Raw genomic sequence first — 20,866 nt, 5'->3', positions numbered from 1 at the left:
ATCGATATTTTTCAAGGGGCTATAAATCTACTTAGTTCATCCAACGTAATCATAATATCTCCTTCACTCTACTGTGGCAATCTAACGGCCAATGGAGGAATTGGTAAGCTTTCTCTAGTATGGAATAGATTAAAAATTCAATCTTCATCTTGTTACAACCATTAAACAAGCGAGGATGAATTTGGAAAGCTGTCTGCACTACTGAATAGATTAAAAAACACAATCTTCTTCACTTTACGACAAACTAACAAGGGATGGTGAACTTGAAATACGTGTGGGAAAGATAAATTAAGTTAAAAACAGTCACCTCATTATACCAAGGTTTGTATTTTTCACGTCCTCCTCTTTCTCCTCCTCCTCCTCCTCTTGCCTTGCCTCCTCCCAGTCCAGTCCGTTGCGTCATCACTTTCCTCAGAATCCGCTTAAAACGCTCCTCCTTACCACGACGCTTTAATTTGTTTACTGGGATAGTCTTTCCTTCTTCATATCCTGAGCGCTGTCAACGATAAATAAATAAAAAAAGAGTGAGAGAGAAAGAGAATGTTAGTTTTGTCTCTTAAATGCTACAGAAGAGACAATAGTACACATATTAAAAGTTGCGGGTAATTATAAATAAATAAATAAATAAATGTAATAGAGAAAGGCTTACACGTGTTTTTAAAGGTGTTTTAATGGTGTTGGTGATAGCTCAACAAGATTTCCACATTATTAACAGGAGAAACGCTCGTGAGAATCCGGCAAATCATCTGTGTGGCCTTTGAAAACAGTCGTGGTGAAAAAGCAACGTTTCAGAATACGGGTTTTTGTTCCCTCATCAGGACTAATTTCAAAAGCCAGTGAAAATAATATGCTTGGTTCTCTTTGATGCTCCTCCTCACACCTCTTTTTTTTCTTTTCTTTTTTTTTTCCGTGTCTGTTAAAGGGATCAATTTTTCTGACACCTCTCCACACTGTTCCCTCATCAAGACACATTCTAAAGGCCACAGAGAGCGAATATGTTTAGTTCCTATGGGTGTTCCTCCTCATACGTTACCTTTTCCTGTGTCCGTTAAAGGGGATCGATTTTTCCGACACCTCTCCACCACCAAGCGCGGTCATTCACATCCACCTCCGCCTGAGTCACCCAACTGAAGGGGTTTTGTCCACTTCCCGCGATACTGTAAACAAATAATCGACGTTGCCATGGAAACGCCCACATTCCACCCAACTCTAGCAATAAACCACTTGGTGATTTCTGTTACGGAGCACTTGTTGTCCGCGGCGATGGTAAAGATCCGTTACTAATCCATTATTCCACTACTGTTCCACTATTCCGTTACCTATTCCATTCCCTTTATTTCCATTCTTATATATATTTAAGACTCGGTGCTTTACTTAATAGCGCATGTCAGTGTTTGTATGCCGACAGTGTAACACCAATATAAGTTTGGTTGGCCGGCCACTTTTGTTGTGACGTCATGACAACACAGAACTCACCACCTCCTCACTTTGAGTAAGCAGCGTCATCCGACCGGACAACCCTGGTAGCACAAAGAGCGTTCAGTTGAGAATTGGGCGCCCCAGTTAACCCTAGTTGCAACAATGAACGCATCTCTGTTCTCCATCCATCACCATTTTTTTCCTACGTTCGTTTACAATAACAACGATTTCTTCTTCTTCTTTTGTTCATGTTTTTTTTTTCTTTTTTTCTTTTTATTTCCTCTTGTTCTTGTTCTTCTTTTTACTTGCTATTGTTGTTGTTGTTGTTGTTATTATCATTAATACTATTTATAAGGCATTTCAGAAATCAGTTGTGTTGAATCTTCTGCCACAGACAAGTATACTTCATGCTTCTAATTCCTGTTTATTTATTTGTTTATTTATTTACTGACTGATTCATTCATTCATTCATTGATTTTATAAGATCGTGATGCAAAGGTTGATTCATGTTGTAATGCGGAAGTGAATCATAAAGGCTGATAATGATGATGATGATAATAGTGATGATTCATTAATTCTTTTCAAGCAATGTATCCCCTATTATCCTTATGTATGTATGTATGTATGTATGCATGCATGTATGTTAATGTATGTATGCGTATGTATCCATATATGTGTATAAAAAGAAAACAAATATCACGAGGAGGAGGAGGAGGAGGAGGAGGAGGAGGAGGAGGAAGAGGAAGAATAATACAAAAGAATACAAAAAAAAAAAATACAAAGGAAGACCAAACATCAACAGGATATGCTGTTTGGTTAATTATTCTACTCTAACTATTAGTGGGAGACAGGATAGCATAGAAGGCTCCTCCCCACCCCATCCAACCAGTCGAAGCTGGCCGGAAAAGGAAATGGTACCATATTGTATAAAAAAAACAACATGGAATTTGAGAGGAAAGTAAGAAAGAGATGGTGTCTACTTCCACCACAATATAATCTATACAATATAATATATACAATCCTAAGAGGAGGAGGAGGAGGAGGAGGAGGAGGAGAGGTAAAAGCGAATTGGCTAATCAAGTGATTGAAAGCTTTGATGAGGCCGTGACATAATCTAATAAGAGAGAGAGAGAGAGAGAGAGAGAGAGAGAGAGAGAGAGAGAGAGAGAGAAGCCTACAGAATTCAAGGTTACACTCTTACACTCTCTAAACGTAACACTGACGCACGCCACGTAACAACCAGTTCTCTCGGTGTCGTGTGTCCCATCCCAGGTTTGGCGCAGGACCCCCTTCGATACTCCGCTTTCTTTGCCGATATTGTTTTGCCCTGGAAGGTTTCGCTGTGAAGTCATAAGCAATATCTCTCTCTCTCTCTCTCTCTCTCTCTCTCTCTCTCTCTCTGAACTCCGTTTTTTGTTGTCATTGTGTACTGTTACTTATTTGGTTACGAAGTGTGTGTGTGTGTGTGTGTGTGTGTGTGTGTGTGTGTGTGTGTGTGTGTGTGTGTGTGTGTGTGTGTGTGTGTGCGTGCTAAGTCTCCTCAATTCGTTATATAGTTAACACGCGTATCGATCGTAAAGAAAATACTTGATGAGGTTTTTTTCTCTTTTGTCACGTAAATATCCAAGAAAATATTTACCACTAACTTTAATTACAAGAAGAAATGAAAGAAGAAATCAAGAACATGAACAAGAACAAAAGAAGTAGAAGAAATCGCTGTTATCGTAAATGAACGTAGGAAAATATTAATGGAGATGGGTGGGGGACAGAGATACGTTTTTGAATGATGGTGACACTCAGGGCCGTCCTCTGAAACGCCTCTCCCTCTCAACCACGACTATTTTCAGGGGCCAGAGACGATTAGCCGGGTTCTCAAGAGTGTTTCTCCTGTTCATTATGTAGAAATCTTGATAATCTGCCACTAGAACCGTAAAAACACACCCTTTAAAAAAAAAATCCGCGTCACTTCAAATAGAGCCATTTCAAAATAGAGGAGGTGCGGCGTAGAAGTGTTTCAGAATGATGGTAAGACACTGATGCCTCCTCTGAGTGACCGTGTGTGATAAACCCGAGAAGAGATTAGAATATGAACGCTGGGAGATTTGAAACGCTCTATCATCACTCCCTTTGCTGTTTGTGGTGACTTCCATGACCATTCTGTTGAGAGAGAGAGAGAGAGAGAGAGAGAGAGAGAGAGAGAGAGAGTGTGTGTGTGTGTGTGTGTGTGTGTGTGTGTGTGTATGAGTGAGTGAGTGTCAAATTTCAATTAAACTCGTCCCCTTTAAGGGAGAAATTTGAGAAGGAAAATGTTACCTTCAGAGAAATGGAGGGAGGGAGGAAGGAAGGGACGGATGAGCCAGGAGGAAGGGAATGAGAAAGGAAGATGAGAGACGAGACAGGGCACAGTAATTAGAAGATTAGTTATAAGTGTAAAATAATTTGGCTATAAACACATGATCATAATCTCTCTCTCTCTCTCTCTCTCTCTCTCTCTCTCTCTCTCTCTCTCTCTCTCTCTCTCTCTCTCTCTCTCTCTCTCTCTCTCTCTCTCTCTCCGACAGACAAACCCGACAGGTCAATGGTGTTTTCCTTCCACGTGTATCGTAAGAGTGCCCCCAATGGCAAGCTGTCGGTGTACGTGGGTCGGCGAGACTACACCGACCACCTCACTCATGTCGACCCTATCGGTGAGTACTGTGCCAGCCCCACAGTCCCTACAGCTTAGACGACCCAGACAGTAGATACCATTGTTCCTGTCTCTGCCTCTCCCTGTTCTCCTTACTCTACTCCCCAGCCGCCTCACGCCCTGTCTCTGCCTCTGCTACTGTTCCTACATCTCCTTGCTTCATCCTCTTCTCGTTAACCTGGTTTTTTTTTCTTTTTTCACCTTCACAACCCCTGCCCTGGCCTCTCCCTGCCTCATCTTCTTCCCCTTACCCTCTTTTCCCACCGTTAACCCTGTCCTTGCCTCTGCCTCTCCCCTGGGCCGACCCGTTTCCATGTCCGCCTCTGTCCGGCCCCATCTGTTGATTGTCAGCTCAATTTTGCTGCACCGACGCCTCGCCACCTGTCCCTTCCCCGTCCCCGGCCAGCCCAGCTCAGCCTTGCCTCCCCTCCACCTTCCTTCCTTGACCACTTTCATTTTCTTGGTAGACACTTTTTTTTTCTTTTCTTCCATTATCACTTACAATTTTTATGTTTATTTTTTTGTTCTAGAGTTCTGAATGAAGGCGGATCGTGCTGGGAGCTTGGCCTGTTTAATTCAGTGGTATATTTTGAAATGACTGGGCCTCGCATAAGACTTATTTCTCAAGGGTCACAAATTTTATTATTCAGATGCTCACGGGGTGTTCTCTCCCATTGATGGTGCGGGACCCTTGTTAGCCTATCACTAGAATCACTGGAATATCCACATGTGTAACTGTCTACGAGTATATACCAACCGGCAGTGCCACACAGGGAGACCCAGACAGAGCACCACACACTCACATACACATCATTCACACTCTTAGCCCCGTGGGCCTTTGGTGGAAGGGGATAGCCTCGTGCACCACCGCACCATACCCAAGCAACTTAGGCGTACCTGCTATAAAGAGTAAACCACTTCTACTGGTATGCTGAAAGTAATCAAGATAAGACATTGAAACGTTTGAGAAGTAAAACACACGCAGCTGTTGACTAGTGGCTGGCTGACGGCCTATCACTCCTCAAACTTCCCAAGTTAATCACATCAGCAACATATTAGCGGTAACCTTGGCGACACATTGATTGTAGCGGCGTGATAGCTGGTGCCTTTCTGCCGGACCCCTCTGTCCCTCCATACAGAGGCTAGTAACTCCCGTCTTCCACCCAGGCGCGGGATTGTTGCGCTAAAGTTAGGCCTGTATTCAAAAAACACTTTAATCTTTCAACCACGACCATTTTCAAAGGCCACAGAGATGACTAGCCGAGTCCTTAAGAGTATTTATCATGTTAATCATATGTAGAAATCATGTTAATCTGTCACTAGAACCGAAAAAAAAAACATCTTTAAAAATCTGTGTTACTTCAATTACAGCCTTTCTGAATGTAGTGGTGTGGCGCAGAAGCGTGTCAGAAAATGTGCCTTAGTGTGTCACGCGGCACAAGGATCATGGTGCACCTAATCTCCAGTTTACATCAGGTCGCTGCTAACCTTATACAAGAAATCAGCTGCCTTGCTGCCCAGCTCCTCGCCCTGCCAGCCTCGCTGCCTCGCCACCTATATCTCACTCAGTCGACGGGTCTCTAACACTGTACGGCAAGTGAGCCAAACAAATTGTACCTGCTTAAGTAACTCGCCTCGGCAAGCCCCGGATCCATCCGTGTCGATACGAGGCGTCCATCAGCCGCTCGGGCAGCAGCCACCCGGGGATCCCGTCGGCTTTGGCACCTGCACCTGCACCTGTCTGGAGCACCAAGGCGGCTCCACGGACACTCTGATGCAACACTGAGCATTGGGCCGTGAGCGAGGCGCGTCCCAGCCGCGAATCTCAACTGTCATCCGCGAAACACGCTAAGTAAAACGTGAATTCCAACCCCGCTCTGAAACAATTCATAGGAACGTAAGAAAATAAGGGAAGCTGCAAGAAGCCATCAGGGCTGTGTGTGGCAGTCCCTGCAGTACGAAACATACATACGTATTTCCACCTATCATTCCCATCCATGAATTTGTCTAATCTTTTAAAGCTCCCTAATGACTCAGGATTAACAATCTGATTGTGAGTCCTTTCCATTCATCTACCACTCCATCAAGGAAGGGCGGGGTGATGGTTGTCCAGCCTGCATGACCGCGGGGATTGCCAAGGGTACGCAGGCGAAGATGAACCAGCCCAGCCTGATTGAACCACCTGTGCTGCGTTGACTACTTCATCTTCTTACTTGCTGCACGTTACCCGAGAGCGGCGCTGCATCGGGGGAGAGGGAGGTGAAGGACGCCCTCCCCCCTCCCGCCCCAACAAACCCCTATCCGTCCCTTTTAATTATTTTCACCCAAAGTTTGCCTTGACATTATTAACTTCCTCATCTTTGGCGCTGCCTCCATCCTCCCCCCCCGCTCCCTAGTGTTCTTTTCCCCCTCAGCCACTCACTTCATACCCTCTCACCCCGCCACGCCACGCCACGCCACGCCCTCCCCTTCTCTCACTCCGCCAAGACGCTACAACACGTTGGTTCGTTTCACGCTATGACACAATGAGACAATAAAAAACAATAATAATAATAAAAAGAAAAAGAAAAGAATAAAATAACAAAACTAAAGCAGGTAATCAAATAATAACGCCACAATTTCACTCATTCTTCTCTCACATCACTTCGCCTCAGCCCTTCTAATTCTCTCCCCCGACAGAAAAAATTGTATGGCTGAAACTTGACCACGTAAATATCTATGGAGCCAAATAACAACCCTACAACTTCACTCTTTCCTCCCTTACATCACCTCGCCTCAGCTTTTCTCCCTCTCTCTCCCCCTCGACAGACGGAATGGTGTGGTTGGAGCGGGATTACGTGAAGGAGCGGCGAGTGTTCGCTCAGGTGGTCATGACGTACAGGTATGGGCGGGAGGAGGACGAGGTGATGGGCCTTACTTTCGCCCGGGACATGGTGGTAGCCTCGGCTCAAGTCTATCCACCGTCGCCACTCACCAAATCCCCCAACAGTCTCCAGGTGTGTGTGTGTGTGTGTGGTAGTGACTCATGGCCCCAACACGTGATGTGATTATTCATTTTTAATAGCAATTCGCCACGTACGAGTATTTAAAGGACTCTGATGTTTGTTTACGTGTATATACGAGTACAAGCATGCGCACTAAGTACATACACACCTACACCTATGTCTAGACACACACACACACACACACACACACACACACACACACACACACACACACACGCACTACAGGTAACTATGGCAGGTATTTCACGGTCATCTGATACCTACTAACTGCTGATACTACTACTACTACTACTACTACTACTACTACTACTACTACTACTACTACTACTACTACTACTACTACTACAAGTGCTACCAATAACAATGATAACAACAACTAGCACACCTATCACTTATTACAACAGACTCTTATTACAACAGAGAGAGAGAGAGAGAGAGAGAGAGAGAGAGAGAAAGTTTAAAGTCACTTCATTCACCTTCTTAAGTAAATAGATTTAAGGGGTAATGAACACTCTCTCTCTCTCTCTCTCTCTCTCTCTCTCTCTAACCGCCAGCCTGTCTATTCTCCCCTTCAGGAGCGTCTGCAGAAGAAGCTGGGAGTCAACTCTTTTCCCTTCCACCTGGAGATGCCCCGCAGTGCCCCAGCTTCTGTTACCCTGCAGCAAGGTGTGTGTGTGTGTGTGTGTGTGTGTGTGTGTGATTACTGACAGCATTTCATCGTCCCTTTACGAAATCATGACCAAGAGAGAGAGAGAGAGAGAGAGAGAGAGAGAGAGAGAGGGAGAGCAAGCGACAAAAGGACTAATGAGCGAGAAGGAACCGAAATAAGAACACAAGCCATCCAGGTGTATTTTCACAGATAAAGAGGAAACTGGTCGGCCCTGCGGCGTCCAATGGGAACTCCGGATCTTCGTAGGGGCCAACGCGGAGGACCAACCACAGCGGCGCTCCTGTGTACGTCTCCTAATCAGGTGGGTGTCCTTGGGCAGGGAAGCAACGTGGAAAAGGAGGAATGGAGGTTAGTAAGATAAGCGTGGATAGGAGAGGAGGCATTGAAAGGAAGAGAGGGAAGAATGGAAGGATTTGGAAATAGGAAAGATGGAACAGGAGAGTAGGAGTAGAATAGATGGGAGGGAATGAGGCACTGAAGGGTAGGGAGGTGAGAATGGAAGGATGGAAGTTGACAAGAGGGAGTAGGTTGAGGGAAAGGAGCAATAGTGATGAGAGGATAAGGATGGATAGGACAGTAGGAGGCGCTGAAGGGAAGCGAGAGAAGAATGAAAGGATGGAGATGGCGGAAGAAAGCAGGTGGGAGAGAGATGATTGGCAGGAAGAGAGGTAGAAATAACAGGACGGAAGAAAAGAATGGAAAAAAAAAGAGAGGGAAAGAAAAACAAGTAAGAAATGAACCGTAGAAGGGAAGGAGGAAGAAGAAGAAGATTTTGGAAGGCCAGAGACATGCTCCACACATCCACCTGAGCCATACTCCGAAAACACTTCTGTGCTGCACCTCCACAATATTCCAAAAACTCTATTTAAAGTGACACAGGTTTTTAAGGGTGTTTTTACGGTTCGGCTGACAGATAAACAAGATTTCTCCAATATTAACAGGAGAAGCACGCTTCAGAACCTGGCTAATCACCTCCACGGCATTTAAAAATAGTCGTGGTGAGAGAGAGAGAGAGAGAGAGAGAGAGAGAGAGAGAGAGAGAGAGAGAGAGAGAGAGAGAGAGAGCAAAGTATTATCGAACACAGGCCTATGTATATACCGCATGTAAACACACGTCCCCTTCTTCGCCTTCTGCAGGAGGTTCCAGTACGCCCCGGCCAAACAGGGACGCAAGCCCACCGCCTCGTGCACCAAGGAGTTTCTTCTGTCACCTGGCAAGCTGCACCTACAGGTTGCTCTTGACCGCCAGGTGAGTATAGCCCCTTCCTTCCTTTCCTCTCCTCACCTGTGTTCCTCCTCGCTCAGTTTTATCGTCCTCGTCTTTCTCTCTTCGCTCTTATTATTCCTGTTCTTGCTCCTCTCGTTTTTTCTTTCGTTTTTTTTTTTTCGTACTGTACGTCTGAATTTTCTCCACCTCCTTTTCTTCTTCTTCCTCCTCCTCCTCCTCCTCCATTTGATTATAAATTCCATGAAGTTACAAATATACCAGGAACGGCGATCACCCCCCACCACACACACACACACACACACACACACACACACACACACACACACACACACACACACACACACACACACACACACACACACACACACACACACAGATAGGGAACAAGAAGAGAACTGAGAATAAAAGCGTGAATGACATACGAAGGAAGACAAGTAGGACGAAAAAGAAAAAAAAACACTGCAAAAGGGAAAGAAAATGAAGACAATAAAAGCAATGAGAGAAAGTGTAAAAGGAATTTGAGGGAAGGGGAGATGATGATGGCGATAAGGAGAAGGAGGAGGAGGAGGAGGAGGTGACGGAGAAATGAAAGGAAAGTCAACAGAGATGGAGATAAGGGAATGAAAGAAGGAGAAGGAAGAGGAGAAGAAAGAAGAGATAATTAAAAAGGGTAGAGAAAGAGAGAGAGAGAGAGAGAGAGAGAGAGAGAGAGAGAGAGAGAGAGAGAGAGAGAGAGAGAGAGAGAGAGAGAGAGAGAGAGATGAATGATGGGAGACACTGAAAGAAAGGATAAACTGGAGGAGGATGAAGAATGAAGAGGTGGAGGAGGAGGAGGGGGAGGAGGAGGAGGAGGAGGAGGAGGAGGAGGAGGAGGAGGAGGAGGAGGAGGAGGAAGAGGAAGCCACACACATATATAATCTTATTGGCATTCCCGGAGTATTTCTTTCTTTTTTTTCTTTTTTCGTTCACAAGGTTGAGATCCTGACATCCAGCCCCGCCCCCTCGTGCCCCGCCCCGCCCCTCTGCCCCGCCCCATCTCCGCCCAGCCCCGCAATTTCTCAAGCACTAAATACGAGTGAAGATGCGAATTACCGAGAGTATCACTGGAGAAAAATGAACAGCAATATTTTCAAAATCTTATAGGAAGAAGGGAAGTCTGAATAACCCTCTGTCTTCTGGGTCAATCTCTCTTCTCTTCTCCTTCCTCCTCCTCCTCCTCTTCCTCCTCCTCTATAATCGATCGGGAAAGACAATTATCCGTATCCTGGTCGAGAACACTCATTCACTCCTCCTCCTCCTCTTCCTCCTCCTCGTCCTCCTTCTAATCTAGCACCAAGCCCTTCTCCTCTACAGCAGAGACAATTACCACCTCCTGTAGGCCACGAACCTCATACTAGGCGCCTCATCTCCGCCACACCTCTCCCTCACTTACGTGCAGGCCAGAAATTATTGAGCTGCCTGTATAGTTTCTCTTCCTACGGTCAGTGTTTTTTGTGTGCTTAGAGTGGTGGTGGTGGTGGTGGTGGTGGTGGTGATGGTGGTGGTGGTTTGAAACACTTCCGCGCCCCAATTCCACTCTTAATAGTTGAAGTTATGAGTATACGGTTTTTTTAAGGGTGCTTTTCTAATGGTTATAGTTACAGATTAACAAGATTTCTACTTTATAAATAGGAGTAACACTCTTGAGAACACAGCTAATCATCTGTATGGCCCTTGAAGATAGTCGAGGTGAGAATACAAGCTTTACTCAATGTACTGCAGAGGGTGACTAAGTAAACCATTCAGAGAGAGAGGACGTTACTAAGCTGCATTGGGACGCGCCAGCATGCCCCTATTAGTACTGCAGCCAGAGGGTGGAAGGTGCGAGGTGACTTGACTCAGATGATTTAATGGACACTTGGGCTGAGCAGGTGTGAAATAAATGCGGGTCTTGTATATAATGGCCAGGTTATGACTCGCTGATGGGTTTGTGAGTACGAGTGAGCATCGGAGGATCGGACCGTGAGAGAGAGACTGAAACAGAAAGAAAAAAAAAAAAAAGAGGGAGAAAGAAAGAAAAGGTCCATTGAAGTTGCCTGTCCCAAAAGACCGTTGTCGAAAAAGAAGAGTATATTAATTTTCTTTCTGTCATCACCGCCACTCTCTCTCTCTCTCTCTCTCTCTCTCTCTCTCTCTCTCTCTCTCTCTCTCTCTCTCTCTCCTCTCTCTCTCTCTCTCTCTCTCTCTAATCGTTCATACATTACAAACTCTTTATTTTCACCCTGGTTATATATTTAATACTCTCTCTCTCTCTCTCTCTCTCTCCTCTCTCTCTCTCTCTCTCTCTCTCTCTCCTCTCTCTCTCTCTCTCTCTCTCTCTCGCCCTCAGATCTACTACCACGAGGAGGCGGTGAAGGTGGCGGTGACGGTTTCCAATCAGTCCAACAAGCAGGTGAAGAAGGTGAAGGTGAGCGTGGTGCAGCTGGTGGAGGTGTCCCTGGGTCCCGCAGGCCACGTCAGGAACACCGTGGCCAGCATCGAGTCCCAGTAAGTGATGAGAGAGAGAGAGAGAGAGAGAGAGAGAGAGAGGAGAGAGATGGAGAGAGAGAGAGAGAGAGAGAGAGAGAGAGAGTAGTGATAATGGTAACGAATGCAATAATAAACCCAAATAACTGAACACTGAAGGAGAGCAGGGACACAAAAGAACACAAAGAACAGCCAGACAGGCCACTACCAACCCTGACCACAGTGCGCGCCTCTCCTCTCCCTCTTCTGTATTAAATCGCTACGCATGGATATATAAAGGAAAATGAAGAATATGAACTTAATTTAATCATTGCTAAGATTCATAACGAAACTGTGGGAGAAAAAACTATTGTATATGATCATGGGAGAGATTAATTAGCAGTGAAAGGGTTACCGCTACTACTACTACTACTACTACTACTAGTACTACTACTACCTCTGTATACCCCACTGCCTAGCTTACCACAGACTACCACATGAGGAAGAACAAGTCTGCTGCTGTTCACCCCTCCTTTGTGTTCCTTTACATCTTCCAGCCTTTAATTAAACCCCCTTCACTGCGATATGCAATCATTCTCAACACTAAAAGCGATGCACGGAATCTTTATAAGCATCTACAAGAAAGAAAGTGATGAAAAGGAATATATTTTGTAATTTCTAGCCGGTATCCTTCAGTATTTTCTAGTATCTTTCAGTATTCAGTGATCGTTTCTTCTTTTTTAGTGACTGGCTCCTCAGTAGGCCTTTTTTTCTATATTTTTCTTGCCCTTGGCCGGTGCCCCTCTTATATACAAAAAAAGTAATAATAATATTTGATCATGGCTGCAAAACGGACCATGAGAGACAGACTGATAAAAAAGAAAGAAAAGGAAGAAAAGGAAAATAAACAAAAATAGAGGAAAGGAAAGAAAAAGTCCAATGAAGATTTTCCCAGAGTGGTTAGTGAGTGAGTGAAGGTGTCCCAAACAGCGGTGAGTGAGTTAATGGAGAGACTGGGATGCAAACAAGAAGGACATGACTCCCGCCTTCCTCTTTTTTTAAGGTACTCGCCCCACCTTGGTAACATGTTCACGCGTTCACTGATACGGTCCTCTGTTAGAATGCAGTGCTGTATAAAAACGCATTCTTTCTTACGGCTGTACTTAAGATGTTAATAAGACACACATTAGCAGTTACGTGTATGCATTGACACATAAAAAAGGTAGGATATGAGGGCATTTTTGTGTTTTTTTGGCTACAGAATTATCTAAGAGACACTACTACAGAACACAAACTACTAAAACCTATAACTGAGTGCTTATGTTGAAGATTTAGAGTACTGTGAAAAAAAAAAAAATATATAAAAAACGATCGAATCAGAGGTTACTTTTGTGGTCCTTAGGCTAACGAATTGTTTGAGACTCGAATAAAGTTCATGCCGCCCTCTAGAGCTGATGCAGGGCTGTCGAAGATAAAGTTATGAAGCATGTGACTGAGAAGAAGCAACGCCTGGCTTCCCCTCTCCCTATATCATTTCCCAAAAACTACTGTAGTCTAACCTTGACAGCCCCTTAGCTTACCCATGTCAGCTTAAAGAGAGCAAACTGTAAGGGGGAGGTTTCTAAAATTAAAACTAGCAACGTAATGAGAAACGGGAAGTAAGCGGGGAGCGCGACATGTTAAGGCGACAAAGTGGGTTAAGAGCGCCCCTTCATAGCCCCGTCCATCCGTACCTTGGTCTCACGAAGTCCCTCAAACGCCCGTCTAGCTGAGGTGGTCTGTTACTGTTACCGGGGTTTGAGGCAGTGGCCACAGCGGGGGACGGAGTGCAATAGCCAGGGTTGGAAAGGTTTAGAAAGGCTTTAACTTAACTTGAATCCAGTGGCCTGTTTACACTCTTATTTGGGAAACGAGTAGACGGGTTCATGAAGTTTTAAGGCTTGAGGTCAGTGAGTTACTCGTATGTAGTGTGGTGAAATTGTATGTTGAAAAAGTGTCCCAATTTCATATAATTTGAACATAGTTTGAAAATACGATCTTCATTCAAGCACCTACATGTAAGCCTTTTCTCTGAAGTTCACTCTATGCACCATAATCTTGTATTCCACCTCGCGCTCAAAGGCTGAATTAATGCAAATAGTACTATCTAGTTTTTTGTCCTCCGCTAATCCCCTCTGTTTCGTATTCAACTCTTCCTCCACCCGCTACAAGTAGATTAAGGCGAGGCGGTGCAATGAACTGTCTCTCTCAGGGTGACGAGGCGACGTGTTGTCTTGACGATGTATTTAGGTAACCTCCTTCAAAAGTACAGAAGCCCGCATTCTCACAGTCCATATAAGCAAAAATGAACTGTGGTATTCCCAGATTTTTCCGGGTCTTAGTGGCGCGACAACTTCTAGCAGGCTGTAGTGAAAGCTGCTGTGGTTTTCAAAGCATGATTCTAGTGATAGCTTACCAAGACTTCTATATCGTCAATGGGGAAAAACATCAATGAGAAACTAATAATCTTTGCAGCCTTTGAAATCGAGACAACTTCTAACAGGCTCTAGCGGAAGTTGTTGTGGTTTTCAAAGGTGTTTTCATGACAACAGTGAGTTTAACAAGGATCCCTGCATCATCAATAGGAAGCCAAACCCTGCAATGATGCATTCTTGTCAAACTACCACTGAAATCATGACAACGACGCTGAAGAATCCCAGTAAATTCCACGAGAGCTCTTTAGAACTAGGTGAGAAAGCGACCAATCATCTCTGTGCCCTTTGAAAAGAATCAAGTGTTTGGAAATACATCTCTTCACTTCACCACGTAGGCCTTCCCGTAGGTCTCTCTGTATCGCTCATTAAATCTCAAAGATCCATGAATTTGTCGGAACTCCCTGCCTGCTTCTGTTTTCCCCCTATCCACGACTTGAACTTCTTCAGGAGGGAGATTTCAAGACACTACTACAATTCTGGATGATCCTTTTGGTTCTATTCCTTGAGGACTGGCACCTCTAATGGGCCTTTTTGTGTGTGTTTGTGGTAGTATCCAAAGACTAGAGCCAAAAGGATTACCGCAAATTGGAGGACTGTCTTGAAATCTCCCTCTTCTTATACAGGGACTACCATTTTCATACAGGGACTGCCACGTGTATGTCTGATGGGTTCTTGTAGCTTTCCTTGTTTCCTTAAGTTCTTGTAGCCCCTGACTAGAGCCCTCTCGAGTAAAAAAAAAAATCAAATAAAAGATTAACGCCATTGTACGAATTTTAAGAGCGAAGAGAGCAACCATAGTGGCCTCAATACTTCGTTTCTTTCTTTCTTTTTTTTTTTTTTCTGTGGCTCTTCCGTCAGTTGTTCAATCTGCTGTAACCCTCTTAACGCTAATTGACTTAACAACCTGCCAGTAGAGTCAGGGTGAAGCGAGCGAGTACCACCACCCAAGGCGCTGGTCAGGAGATCAGCTTAAGGGGAAGTTAGCCTGATATTAAACGTTTGTAAGAGGTGATTTCTGTTGATTTGGTAATGGAGATGATGGTGGTGATGGTGGTGGTAGGTTAACTAGCGGATGGCTGGTGGAGGAGGGCGAAGAGGAGGAGGAGGAAAGAAAGAAAAAGAAAAAAAAGAATAATAAGAGAAGGAGCAAAAAAAAAAAAAGGAAAATAATGAGAGAAAAAGAAGAAACAAAAAATAGGAACAAAATAACGATAAAAAAATAAATAAATAAAGAGAAAGAAAAGGATGAGAAACGGACTCCTACCAGCGCAGTACAGACGCACCACCAAGTAAGACACGGTACAACACCTCAGACGGGACGAGGAGTGGGGTGAAGGAGTGAGTGGAGTGGGGTGGAGAAGTGGGTGAAGGGGGGAGGGGGGAGGAGGAGTTGCGTTCTCAGCAAAGTTAATAATAAAGAAGGTGAAGCCAAGCAAGCAATACCTGGGAATTTTAATACACAAGGGTCTCTCTCTCTCTCTCTCTCTCTCTCTCTCTCTCTCTGACCCTTCCTATAATGCACCAGCGCGGTCGAACTCTTCCTCCCTCCCTCCCTCCCTCCCTCCCTCCTCTATCACTCCACACTGCGAGGCTGTTGTTATGGTGTTTTCTGGTCCTTTTAGGTTTTTAATCCCTATCGCCCCACACAGGGATGGCTGCCCAGTGGTCCCCGGGGCTGGACTCACGCGCAGCTTCAGCCTCACCCCCACGCTGCGACTCAACCAGCAGAGGCGCGGCGTAGCAGTGGATGGCAGACTGAAATCGGAGGACACAAACCTGGCGTCCTCCACTCTGTAAGTCGTGCATGTGTTCAGTGGTGACGTTTGGTGACTCACTGTGTAAAGGACCTCTTTGTCTTCCGAGTTGCTCTTGTTATGGATCGGTGCATTAACGCCTTTCTCTAACGCACTCATCTTCTGCGCCTCCCTCAGTTACATCCATTGCAGGTGTGTCTCTTCTCTCTCTCTCTCTCTCTCTCTCTCTCTCTCTCTCTCTCTCTCTCTCTCTCTCTCTCTCTCTCTCTCTCTCTCTCTCTCTCTCTCTCTCTGCATCCAAAACCTACTCCTAAGTGTTCATTGTGGTGTAGATCACGATCTAAAAAATGCATCATATTTTCGTCAAAAAAGTAAATTAGTCTGTCTCGAAATTAGAAAGCTAAGGTTCTTTCCATACATCTCATAACACATTAATGAAAGGCCACATATAGCGATAGATACACATGGACACCGGGCGCGCGCACACACACACACACACACACACACACACGTCTCCTTCACCTAACTTCAGTATAAAAAAAGGAAGAAATACATAAGCGAATGGCCATGTATAGATACGGATACAAAATACATGGACACCAAACACACACACACACACACACACACACCACCACTTCCTAAACCAGCACATCACAAGTAGACAGACGGACGGACATGATACGGGAAGGGAGAGGGACAGGGCAGTACTCGTATATGTACACCACAACCTCTTGCTCCCTACAGCGGGCCAGAGATGGGAGGTGTGCCGGCCTGGCTGTGCGTCGGATCACTGCCTTTGCTAATCCCCGCCTCGCACGGTCACGTTTTTGCCTTCCTTCACAACACGTACCACTCTCATTACCACGTCGTGACTCAATGATTCAATGACGTTCTATTCCTGTTTTATTTATGTAAGAGGATCAACTAGCTAGGGCAACAAAAAGAAAGTAAAAATAAATAGATAAATAAATAAATAAAGGGCCACTGAGATGGTTGTCCCAGAACAGAACAGCTAAATGGATTATCTAGATCTGGAGGATAATCATCTTGAAACCTTCCTCTTGACGGGATTCAAGTCACAGGAGTTAGGGAGGGAGATACAGAAGTAGGTAGGGAGTTCCAGAGTTTACCAGAGTTTTGTAGTGGTAGTAGAATTAATAGTGGTAGTAGTGATGGTGGTGGTGGCAGTAGTAGTAGTAGTAGTAGTAGTAGTAGTAGTGATGGTGGTAAGTGTTGTTGTTGTTGTTATAGAGACTAGGAACAGAAAGATGAAGGAACAACATACAAATAGGCTACGTCTCTGTCTGTCTGTCTGTCTGTCTGTCTCTCCACGGGATCGGGAGAAAGAAACCATTTGAACAGCCAGCCAGCCAGCCAGCCAGCCAGCCAGCCAGCCAGCCAAATAAATCATACATGTGTTCTCAAACTTCGTGTGTTACAATGAAGCTCAGCGCAAGTCTTATGTAAATTACACGAGCAGAATTTGCATGTTTTTTTTAAGGCAGATCCAGCAATCACGCCACGCAGTTTTCATGAATTGCTGACGTGTTTATGAGGGAAGTTGCTACAGGGTTATTTGAATTACCTTCTTCTTATTTATTCCAGAGTCCAGTGTTTTATTACAACATTCCCTCGCCTTAACTAAATTCTCAGGCATTAATTAAGCATAGTGAAGACTCTCTCTCTCTCTCTCTCTCTCTCTCTCTCTGACGGTTTTTGTTATATTTTCATCTTTTGTACATTATTTTCATTATTTCTGTTTAATTATCAGGTTTTTCTTTCGTTCTTTCTTTCTTTCTTTCTACGTCTGGTCTGGTGAGGTTTTCGTATATATTAAATATTTAATTCTAAGCTGTTTCACTCTTTTCAGAACAGCACGCTCCTTCATTTTGCATCCCCCTCCTCTCTCTCTCTCTCTCTCTCTCTCTCTCTCTCTCTCTCTCTCTCTCTCTCTCTCTCTCTCTCTCTCTCTCTCTGCCTGTTGGTGTGTCTTTTGTCTCTGCTATTTTCAGTTCATTATCTTTTACATCGTTTCTTATTTTTTATCTTATTTTGTATCTAATTTCTTGTATCTTATATTTATTTTCTACATTTTACATTTGATCTCTTACGTATTTCTTTCTCTCATTCCCACCCACGTTCGAGTTTAATCCCCATATCCTTCTCTCTCTCTCTCTCTCTCTCTCTCTCTAGTATAGCTGCTGGTGTGCCTTCTCCCAGCTCTTCTCTTTCTTTTTTTTTTTTATCTAATCATATCTTATTTTTCCCGACGAAGGTTCACGAATCCTGACCACCGAGACAAATTTGGCATCGTGGTGTCGTATGTGGCTCGGGTGAAGCTCAGCATGGGAACGCTGGGAGGCGAGTTGGCTGCCGAGGTGCCCTTCACGCTCATGAACCCGCCGCTGGAGGAGACTGGGGTAAGGCGAGCTGGCGACGCAGGTGTTAGTGGCAGGGATTCACAAGCGTTAGTCTGAAGCATCAAGCCGGTTATGGTGGGGATGAACTGAATAGTCTGGGGATGGAATACTTTTAGCACTAAGTCTGTAAGTGGTTACGGTTCTTGATGAGTGGAATAGTTTGAGTCTCATAAGGACTTTCAAAGGTTACAGACGATTAATCAGCTGTCAAAGTGTTTAGGGTGTTTTCTTCGTGATTCCAGTGACAGCTTAACAAGTATTCCGCATCAGTAACGGAAAAAACTCCCCCTATAAATCAAACTGAGTTGTGCGGCATTTGAAAAACCGTCCTGGCGTTTCATTAAGGCTACGTGTCCTGGTCATCATGCGTGGGTAAGGTGGACGAAGCTTGGATAGAGATATGGTGTTGATGAATATGGGTAATGTATGTGGCTTGCCTTCCTGTTGTGGGCTTTGTTTTTTTTTTTGTTTTTTTTTTTTGGCGGGAGGCAAGAAGTATGTGTAAGGTTTCTTAATTTAACTGTGATGTGCCTCGCTGGGACATTATGGTAATAAAGACGCACACACACACACACACACACACACACACACACACACACACACACACACACACACACTTTACATAACACTGCACAACTGCTCACGTCCCCAACCAGCCAACATCTCGGCTTCCATTGGCATAACTTGTCCCAGTGACGCTGTCAAAACCACACTTGTCATCTTGGTGGGCTAATCTGATCTTCACACACACACACACACACACACACACACACCTAACTACCTCGTTGACCAGCCTCGTAATCACGTAATCTGGGCGCCTACAGTATGGCAGACAGTTCATAATGACCGCCTCACATTGCAGGGCGGGGAGGCTGCCGAGGCTCAGAGGGACGACACGGACAGGTCTACGCGACTCATCATTGAGGAGTGCCGCCGCCTGTCCCTCTCAGACCTCCTCGAGCCGCAGAAATCCGAGGACTCCATGGATAAGGAAGACAAGGAGGAGAAGGAAGAGAAGGAGGAACATAAGGAGGATGTGGATGAGGATGACGTGTTCAAGACCCAGCAGCCAGTCCCACAGGTCGTGCCGCCGGTGGAGTGACGAGGATGAGGGCGAGGAAGACGAGGAAATGGTGGTGATTCTTTTTTTTTTCCTTCTTTTTTTTTTTTTTTTTCTCAAGCGATCCTGCCTAGTCTCAAAATTACCGTCCTGGTAAGGGAGGTTCGTGGCAGGCATGGACGAGGCTCGCTTGGATCTAATACTCTAGGTTACAGTATTAATAGGGTACTAGTACTGCTACATCTGTTGTGTCACGCCCGCGGCTCTGTCTGTCTGTCTGTCTATCCCACTGGAAAAGTACGTACGTGTATGAGTAGGAAGACAAGAGACTTTTTTTCAGTAATATAAACTTGACTCTCTCTCTCTCTCTCTCTCTCTCTCTCTCTCTCTCTCTCTCTCTCTCTCTCTCTCTCTCTCTCTCTCACACACACACACACACACACACACACACACACGAGAAAAAAAAATTTCATTTCTCAATTTTCCATATTCTGGCGATCAAATAGTGACTGTGAACTGCGATCAATATGCATTATACTTATCTACTATACCAAATGTATTTGAATAAAGATATTTATGGACTAAAAGTCTCGGTGTATTGTATATAGCCCAAATCCTTCTTAGTGTTTTGATACACAGTTTCCACGAAACTAAGTCCCGTTCCCACATTGGCGAATTTTGACACCGCTGCGACTTCCTGAACGGCGACCCAGCTGCGAGTGTGTTGCGACTCTCATGCTTGCCAAACCTACTGTGAACGTGTTGCGAATGCGCTGCCAACGTGCTGCGAATGCGTGTTCCGACTATGGAGAACGCGTGGTGAATGCACTGGCACCCCATTGAGAATGCGCTGCGAATGCAGTGCGACTGATCAATGGGGTATATAAGAGGCGCTTATAACCTTTTCATATTTGTGTGAGCTCTCCTTGTGTGCGCGCCCCCATTACGCCACCTAGGTAATCACACACGTAACCCTCATTATTCCTTTCATACACCGAGGTATCCTGTGGACAGTCCTTGTGGGGTGTGTCTGGCGCTCACCTGTAGTGGGCAAGCCAGACTCTCCCACAAAACGTAGTCCAAGGGATCCCAAATACAAACGCTTAAGATATTAATCACCGTTAAGATGGCAATCTATACACACACACACACACACACACACACACACATACATGTGCGTGCCATCAGGATGCTTCCGTGAAAAGCTGAATCTGAGTTATACAGCTTGAGTTGTGACTTGAGCTAGAGAAGATAATGAGTCTGGGAAGAAACCTTCAGAAATGCAGTCAGGTCTTAAAACTTTGCGGTTCTATTAGCTATTCAGTAATCTTTAAATTCTGAGCTACTTAGTAACTGTTAGCAGTATCTTTGAGTACAACAGTGTCTTCTCCTAAGGTAGTAATTCCAGTGTTAACTACCAGCGCTTACTTAAAATTATGCGTCCTTTTAGATTACCCACGATAATTGTGGAAACAACGAGGTGTTAGTATTTTTACAGTCTAACAGATAGTTGAGATATTTCAAGTCGCCTCTTGGTAAGTGGCTTCAAAGAACAAAGTCAACAAACACATTATTAGTCTATGTAGTTTTGTGATAAAGGAACAATGTATCAAATAAGAGAAAAGGATTATAAACGAAGAGAGAAGGAAAAATTAAGAAAAAAAAA

At 44.7% G+C, this 20,866-nt stretch overlaps 1 protein-coding gene across 1 annotated transcript in view; it reads left to right on the top strand.

The window, feature by feature from the left end:
* The window catches only part of LOC135111568 (arrestin homolog), a 21,209-nt gene extending 1,422 nt beyond the window's left edge, over window positions 1-19,787 (top strand). The window contains exons 2-10 of the mRNA XM_064025005.1: window positions 3,981-4,106; window positions 6,914-7,101; window positions 7,686-7,776; window positions 7,970-8,081; window positions 8,918-9,029; window positions 11,377-11,534; window positions 15,616-15,759; window positions 17,996-18,140; window positions 19,003-19,787. Of these exons, the coding sequence (XP_063881075.1) occupies window positions 3,998-4,106; window positions 6,914-7,101; window positions 7,686-7,776; window positions 7,970-8,081; window positions 8,918-9,029; window positions 11,377-11,534; window positions 15,616-15,759; window positions 17,996-18,140; window positions 19,003-19,242 (1,299 nt within the window). The 5' untranslated portion in view covers window positions 3,981-3,997 and the 3' untranslated portion in view covers window positions 19,243-19,787. The remainder of the gene's footprint in view (window positions 1-3,980; window positions 4,107-6,913; window positions 7,102-7,685; window positions 7,777-7,969; window positions 8,082-8,917; window positions 9,030-11,376; window positions 11,535-15,615; window positions 15,760-17,995; window positions 18,141-19,002) is intronic.
* Window positions 19,788-20,866: the final 1,079 nt, after the last annotated feature.

The sequence above is a fragment of the Scylla paramamosain genome, chromosome 22, assembly GCF_035594125.1.
Source record: "Scylla paramamosain isolate STU-SP2022 chromosome 22, ASM3559412v1, whole genome shotgun sequence".
Lineage (NCBI taxonomy): Eukaryota > Metazoa > Arthropoda > Malacostraca > Decapoda > Portunidae > Scylla > Scylla paramamosain.
Note: the sequence above shows the minus strand (reverse complement) of the source record. Positions and strands in the feature narration are given on the sequence as shown.